This window comes from Podarcis bocagei (genome assembly GCF_964188305.1).
Source record: "Podarcis bocagei genome assembly, chromosome: 15".
NCBI classification, from domain to species: domain Eukaryota; kingdom Metazoa; phylum Chordata; class Lepidosauria; order Squamata; family Lacertidae; genus Podarcis; species Podarcis bocagei.
Genome location: NC_138141.1, coordinates 31,775,662 through 31,783,839, shown reverse-complemented (window position 1 = coordinate 31,783,839; position 8,178 = coordinate 31,775,662). Strand labels below are relative to the sequence as shown.

General features: G+C 45.8%; 1 protein-coding gene across 2 annotated transcripts; it reads left to right on the top strand.

Moving 5' to 3' along the window:
• Positions 1-5,980: 5,980 nt before the first annotated feature.
• LOC308574873 (uncharacterized protein) lies at positions 5,981-8,178 on the top strand. 2 transcript variants are annotated; one of them, XM_081173221.1, is made up of 2 exons: positions 5,981-6,505; positions 7,999-8,178. In XM_081173221.1, exons 1-2 carry the CDS (start codon positions 5,996-5,998, stop codon positions 8,020-8,022), a joined length of 534 nt encoding a protein of 177 aa, XP_081029347.1. In that variant the 5' UTR covers positions 5,981-5,995; the 3' UTR covers positions 8,023-8,178. The 2 variants fall into 2 exon arrangements, with proteins under 2 accessions (XP_081029347.1, XP_081029346.1); XM_081173220.1 differs by having other exon boundaries at positions 5,981-6,580.

Sequence of the window (8,178 nt, the reverse complement as noted above, 5' to 3'; positions counted from 1 at the left end):
CGTCGCGCCACGCCCGCGCGTGTTGCCTCCCACCCACCTATTGGCTGAGAGGAGCTACGCCCCCTCCCCCTCACGCCCCTCGGCCTGGCTTCTTATTGCGGCTTCTCCTCCTCCTCCTCCTTTCTCTCTATCTCCTCTCTGAACGTGGCGCTCTCAGACGCGGAGCCAGCCGGCCAATCAGAACGACGGGCGCGTGCGTTATTATGGCCCCGCCCACTCTCATCCTACCGGCCGGCCCCACCTACCGCACCGCTAGCAGCGCTTAGATAGGAGGATATCGCGAGGCTTGTGCGTGGCAAGGGAAGCCAATGGGCGTGGTCCTCCACTGCTACATTCTGGCGGGGTTGAAAGTTCGAATCCTTTGGCAGGGGGTTACTTAAATTTTTTTGTGTTATTTTTATTCCACTACAGTTTTTAATTATTTTTAAATACGTTTTTAGTTTTTCTTATTTTATATGTGTGGTTTTAAATTGTGTAAGCAGCATAGATTCTGCTAAATATATGGGATATGCAGTAGATAAATATGATAATGATCTTATTTTGAAAATTATCAACCACTTAATCCAGCAAGTGTGTGGCCCGATTAGATTATTATCTCTTGATGCTTCTGATAGTGAGCTGTATCCAACCTAAATTAGTCATAGACATTCATTTTAATTGATCTGCTCTTGAGTTTTATTTTTATTTTTATTAATAAATGCATCAGCCACCCTTGAACAGCAGGCCCCAGGGCAAGTTACAACAATTTGAACATTATAAATTAAAAACAGGCAGAATCCCTATGTCTTAAATACTTTTAATGTGTGGCTTTTTTATTTGAATGTATGAATTTGAGATTTTATAAATATTGTTTTGTAGAGTTCTTGTTTAACCAATTTTATTTATTTATCCCTGAGATTTCCAAACCCTTCTTCCAAGACTTCCCAAGGCAGCTTACATTGACAGCAAATCTGTAATGTCTCTATAACATACAGTTTCAATCACAATAACTCAGTCACTTTAAATGTAGCCAGTAGTACTGTAAAATTCAGCAAACAAAATGCAGCAGTAGCCTTTTCAGTTAAAAGCCATGGGAAACAGGAGGTTGACTAGATGACCCTAAGAGTCCCTTCCAACTCTGCAATTCTATTATTCTGTATTTTCTAGGTCAAACTTTCTCCCCTCTCCCAGCATCCAGTCTTTATATTAACTCATACTGAAAGGACAGAGCATTCAAAGACATCAGGCATAGTTACTATCTACACACTGGATCCAGACAGTAGGTCCCCTGTTGTTTGGCTCTATCTGGGGCTTGCTGGACAGCCGTTCCGCATTATGAGTCCCTTTTGTTCAGAGAAACAAAGAGGGTCCTGATGACATCCTTTGGAGCCATGAATGCTACCCTTGTGCGACTTTATTGTCCCTTGAACCACAGGAAGAAAGATGGGAGTGAATATTCTATGGACGCACTGCAACGCCATCCGCTAAGTATGACCAACTGTGCCAAGGGAATTGTCATGGGGGGAGGGAGAATCTAAAATTAGACTTTAAACCATCAGTATACTATTAAACTGCATATATTAGGCCTCTCTGTGGTCTACCCCTGCACACAAAATAATTCTCCCAGCACAACGGGCAAAGGATATTGATTGCCAATATTCTATATCATACGCCCATAGAACTTGCTCTCCGATATACAGTGGTACCTCGGGTTAAGTACTTAATTCGTTCTGGAGGTCTGTTCTTAACCTGAAGCACCACTTTAGCTAATGGGGCCTCCCGCTACTGCTGCGCCACCGGAGCACAATTTCTGTTCTCATCCTGAAGCAAAGTTCTTAACCTGAGGCAATATTTCTGGGTTAGCAGAGTCTGTAACCTGAAGCGTATGTAACCTGAAGCGTGTGTAACCCGAGGTACCACTGTATCTTGATTCAACATTGGAATTTCCTAGTTATGCTAGATATCTGAATAATTTGACTATCCCCAAATATCACCAAGCCTTTTGTATCTAAATAATCTGACAATCCCCAAATATTGCCAGGCCAGATCTAACTGTCTCCCTTCCACAATATTGGAAAGGTGTTACTGAGCTGTCCCATAGGAGGGTCATCTGTGTCCCTGTAGAGGTGAAGTTGTCAAAACTTTGGGTCACATCTTTTTTGAATGTAATCTCCGTAGTGAGGAATGTAATAGGCTCTTTTGCCACCTTTTGGCCAGGGAATTCCTGGCCACTGCTAACAGTTTGAATGATTCTTGGCTACTGTACTTTTTGTGATATTCACCACTTTAAGTGGCTTGTGCTCCCCACCACCAATAAATAAATGTTTTATGTTTTTAGAGAATGATTTTGCATCATTATTGTGAACCACCTTGGAGTTATTCTTAATGAAAGGAGAGATGACAATGGCTTTAAATGAAGTTTAAAAATTCATCCCCTACTTTAAAAAAATGTTGAGAATTGTTCTAAATAGATCAGTGTTTTATATCTTCATTGAATTGTTATCATTGTAAACCACCTTGGGGTTATTTCTTAATAAAAGGTGGTATCAAATGGATTTAAATAATTATACAAAAATAGAGTAACATCATATATAAATATGTTCAAATAATAATAAATGTAATGATAATATGTAATGATAAAATGACATTTTATTTTTTCCCCGAGTCAGACATATATATATATATATATATATATATATATATATATATATGTAGGTTTTGGTGTCTTCGGGTGTCTTCCCGTGTAAGAGTTGGGGTGTCTAGGCGACGTTTCGACGAGGTCTCACTCGTCATCTTCAGGCTGGTGCTTTCGGCTTCTTGTTACTAGAACAGAGGGCTCTGTTCTAGTAACAAGAAGCCGAAAGCACCAGCCTGAAGATGACGAGTGAGACCTCGTCGAAACGTCGCCTAGACACCCCAACTCTTACACGGGAAGACACCCGAAGACACCAAAACCTACATTCCTGACACCCGAAGACACCAAAACCTACATTCCTGTATCTGCTTTCGTAGATTTTCACGGGTACAGGAATGTAGGTTTTGGTGTCTTCGGGTGTCTTCCCGTGTAAGAGTTGGGGTGTCTAGGCGACGTTTCGACGAGGTCTCACTCGTCATCTTCAGGCTGGTGCTTTCGGCTTCTTGTTACTAGAACAGAGCAGGATCTCAGTGTTTGAGTTCCTATAAATACTGTTGAGGGGGTGTGGTGTATAGCCTCCAACGTTCTGGGCAGATAGGAAGTTCCTAGGTTAATGTGCCTTTTCTTCTTTTGTTCATTAATTACTTGAGGGATATCTTGAGTGATTACTTGAGTGATATTCTGAGTACCACTTAGGAGGGTCATTAGGTGTGGATTAGTTGCTAAAGCTTTCGTGTCTTGACCTCTTGACCCTGTGAAGAGTTTTTCTGAGAAGATGGCTGTACTGCACTTAGTTGTGCTCTGGCTTGGCTTCGTGTATAGGGGCGAGCTGTGGTTTTGTGCCCTGTGCCAGCCAGATCTGTGTAGGGATTGCAGGGGGGTGCAGCATCCGGAGGTGCCACTATGGTTTGGCTACTGGATGGTGTCTGTAATTTATCTGTGGAGAGGGTCTGGGTTTGGGTCTGGTGTGGTTGATTGGAGATGGCGTTCTGTGTGCCTCTGGTTCTGGTGTCGGTTTTTGTGGGGAGGGCTAATTTCCAGATGTCTGGCAGGCGGGACGTGTCGTCACGCTTGTTCATGTTGTGAGGGTGTTTCTCTATCTCGATGGCTTCCATGATTATTCTCTTGTGGTGATGTTCCATGTTAAAGAGCAATTTGGAATCTGCAAAATTAATTTCGTGTCCTGTTTCTTTCATGTGTTGGTAAAGAGAGGAAGTTTTTTCTTCTTTTTTGACGGCATTCTTGTGTTCTGCGATACGTGCATTTATTCGTCTGTTTGTTTGTCCAATGTACGTGGCTGGGCAGACTTTGCAGGGTATTTCATAGACCCCTTGGTTTTCTAACTGGATTTTATCTTTTGGGTTTCTGAGGATATTGGCTATTTTTTGGTTGGTGCAAAAGGCTGTTTTGATATTGTGTTTATGGAGGATTTTGCTAATTTTATCTGTAGTGCCCTTGATATAAGGAAGGAGGGCCATGCCATTGTTTTCTTCTGTGTCTTGGTTTTTGGGGGGTGTTTCTTTTTGGATTAGCTTCGTAACCCTGTTTTGCTGGTATCCGTTGGCGATTAACACATTTGAGAGATTCTGTAACTCAGTTGTCAAGTGGTCTTTGTCAGCCAGGCGTTTGGTTCTGGAGATGAGAGTCTTGGCTACGGAGTTTATTTGTGCAGGGTGGTGGTGTGATTGTGCATGTAAGTAGCGGTTGGTGTGTGTTTTTTTCCGGTAGATAGTGTGTCCTAGGGAGCCATCAGGTTTTTTGTAGATTAGGACGTCAAGGAAGGGAAGTTGGTTGTTGGCTTCTATTTCCATAGTGAATTGTATTTTGGGGTGTAGGCTGTTGAGATGTGTGAGGAAGCTATCTAGTTTTTCCTTCCCGTGTGGCCAAATTACAAAGGTGTCGTCAACATATCTGAGCCAAAGTTTGGTTTTGTGTTCTGACTTGTCTAAAGCATTGGTTTCAAAGTGTTCCATGTACAGATTTGCGATGACCGGTGAGAGGGTGTATTTGTTTTGAATGGCTGTCAAGGCTTCATTAATGGGCACTTGTGTGAAGAGAGATACAACATCGAAGCTCACAAGTAGGTCATCGGGATGTAGGTTTTGCTTCTTTATTGTTTCTATGAACTGGAAGGAGTTTGTAACGTGTGAAGCGATAGATTCTGCATAGGGCTGAAGTTGCTTAGCGAGAAATTTAGCGAGATTTTGTAGAGGTGAGCCTATGGAGCTGACTATTGGTCTGAGTGGTGTTCCTTCTTTGTGTATCTTGGGGAGACCGTAGAGTTTGGGGCATCTGGATGATTTTTCTCTGGGGATGATTCTTAGCTGGATTTCTTCACTGATAGGAGAGGCTTTTATTTTGGATTTGGTGGTTTTTTCCAGATAGGTGGTGGGATCTGTTTTTATAGGTTGGTAGGTAGGGTCTTGGAGTAGATTTGATAGTTTTGCTTGGTAGTCCGATGTGTTCATCACAACAGTGGCATTACCTTTGTCTGCTGGGAGAATGATTATGTTGTTGTCTTTCCTCAGGTTGGTGAGTGCTTTCTGTTCTTCTTTGTGTAAATTGCTTCTGGGTGGTTTGCTGGAGCAGAGGATGTTGGTGACTTGAAGTCTCGCTAAATTTCTCGCTAAGCAACTTCAGCCCTATGCAGAATCTATCGCCCCGAATACATCCTGGACCTGACCAACCACTGCCTAACCAACACGTACTTCATCCACAATGGACAAAGATACAAACAGATAGAAGGAGCACCTATGGGATCACCCCTCTCACCGGTCATCGCAAATCTGTACATGGAATACATATATATATATTTCATTTATCTCATCGATCTATCATGCAAAAATGTAATGATAATAAAAGCAATGGAAGAAGGAGGAGAAAGGGGGAGGGAACTGAAAGGGGTATATATGTTTGTGCACATGACTGTAAACTCGTGCATGCTTTTGGTGAGTTATCACACTTGCTCCTTCTACCAGTTCATGGATGGTAGAAATAAAGCTTTTTCTCTGAAACTCTTCCTTGAGTGTCTGTTGACTCCCAGTTCCCTTTCCCGGGCGCAATATTTTTCTCACCCGAGGGCAAAGCCTCATAAAGCTACAATAATATAGAATAATAAAATAAAATTTATTTATTTGCAATGTTCATATGCAGCTTTTTATATGATATATATAGCGGACCTGCTATGACAGCACAAGCCCAGGGTAGCTAACTGATCCTCCCCCCCCCCCAGGTGTTTTGGACTGCGAGGTGGCTGATGGGAACTGTGGTCCAAAAACACCTAGAGGGCACCAGGTTGGCAAAGGCCGGGCCTGCTTCACACTAGGCCTTGGCAACGCATTGCTATGGCAACCCTGCGGCGAGGGAGGGGGTGATGGCTCTATGACGCAACCTGGGGGAGGGCTGTATTTGCGCCGCGCGCCGCCAATAGCGAAGCAGAAGCCGGGCAGCTCGTGGAGGAGGAAGAGCGGCGCCAAGATGCGGCGTGAGCGCAGCCGGTCCAAGGTTGCTCTGGCGACTGTGTCGGCTGGGCCCCCTGCCGGCGTGGACGGGGAAGAGCAGGAGTCGGGCCGCTCCTCGTCGCCTTCGGAGGAGCGCGTGGAGCAGCTGCGGGATCGGACGCACCAGGGCGGCCCGCGGGGGCCCGGTGCGGGCGGGAAGGGCCGGAGCCGCCGCGAGAGGGAGCAGCGCACCAACTGGACCTCCCCGTCCGGCCACGAGCGCAAGATCGCTGCCAAGATCCGCGCCAGCATCGCCAAGCGCCGCCGCCAGCAGCAGAGCGGGCCCCGATCCTCCCAGCTCCGGAGCCGCAGCAGGAGCCGGCGCCGCACCGCCACCGCCTCCCCGGGGCCAGAAGCAGCGGCAGGCCCCGACTCTGCTGCCCAGCAGCAGGTGTGCCCGTCAGGAGCATCGGAGAGCGAGGAAGCCTCTTCACCCTGTTCTGACCAACGATGCGCCTCCTATCCTGTACGCATGTTGTGGCTCCCCAACCCCCCCTTGCAATAGCTGAACCCACATGCACACACCTAGCCCCCTCTATGCAATAATACACCCCCTCAAATATTTCATGGAGCAAAGGGACCTCGGTCCCCAGAGTTGGCTACTATGCTCTATGCAATAATGCAACCACACTTGATTCCAATACATCCTTAGAAATATGGATGGGCCCCTCAGTATTCTACACCCATCTTTGAGAGGCACCTGGTCAATCCTGGTCAATGGGGCTAAAAACATAAGAGCCCTGCTAGATCAGGCCAAAGGGGGCGCATCTAGTCCAGCATCATCATCTCACAGTGGCCAACCAGATGTCCCAATGGGAAGCTGAAAAGTCAGAGCAGCAGCACACTCCCCACTTGTGATTCTGAGAAACTAGTATTAAGAGCCCTATGGTCTCTGACAGTGGAGGGAGAATATAGGCATTGTGGATAGTAGCTGTCAATAGCCTGCTTATCCTCCGTGAATTTGTCTGATCCTCTTGAAGCCATTTAAGCTGGTGGCTGCAGCTCATAGGAAGATAGGAAGACTGGACCATACACTAACTGGCAGTGGCTGTTTGGAATTTCAGGCAGGAGTTTCTCTCGCAATGCTACCTAGAGAAACCAGCAGGGATTGAACCAGAGATCTGCTTACAAGGCAGATGCTATACCACTGAGCAATAATCCTTGGGGTTTAGGCTTGGGTTTGCTGTATCAGGTTCCAAAGGTAGTTCCCTATAGCTGGGACAAGTTAATCTGAAGTAGAATCAGCCTTCCCCAACCTACTGCAATTGCCAGCAACTGTTATTCATAGGCACAGCTCAGTGATAGACCATCTCCCTTGCAACTGCCTATGTTCTGGCATCTCCATTGTGACTACTAGGCATTGACTACCCTTGTGGATTCGATTAATCCTCTTTCAAAGCCATCCAAGTTGGTGGCCATCTCTACATTTTGTGGTTGTGAATTCTGTGAGTTCAGATATACCCAAATGACTCCATTGAATCTTGGTGCGATCGAGAATCCCAAATGCAATAACACCTCCCTCAAAGGCCAAAATAGCTCCCCCTCCGTGGCTTTTCAAAATTAGAATCTCTACCATCAAGTAGGTTCATAGGGACATCATCACCTCAATTGCCCCCCACTGGAGAGATTTGTAAAACATATTCAGGGCACCAAGTTGATGAAGGATTCCAATCATAGGACTTCTCCTTCCATGGCTCCAGAGAGGTATCTGCATCATAAGTGCCCATAGCATCTGGGGTCAGGGTGAGAGAGATCCTGGATCCTGCTTCCAAAGGCCAGCCTCCAAGTAATACCCTATAGAACTACTGCAAATTAGGGTTGACTGTGCCGAGCCAGGGAGCCTCTTGTCCTGACGATTCAAGGCCCTTTTTTGTTATCTTGCAGGTTGAAGAAATGACCACCTACTGAGGGCTTTCCATCACCGCCATCCTGGATGTCAGCTCCTCTGTAGCCAAAAACATCTTGGGCAGAGTTTGCTGCTGTGCTGCAGAGTCCCTTCACACCACCGGGTTCTCATCCTCCAGGGCTGTTTCGGTTCAATAACACAAAAGTTCTCGGGCAAAA

Excerpts from the sequence above, each read along its gene's own strand:
- LOC308574873 (XM_081173220.1), top strand. The coding sequence starts at position 5,996 with ATGACGCAACCTGGGGGAGGGCTGTATTTGCGCCGCGCGCCGCCAATA. Across the intron at positions 6,581-7,998 it reads AACGATGCGCCTCCTATCCT|GTTGAAGAAATGACCACCTA; the intron begins GTACGCATGTTG and ends GTTATCTTGCAG.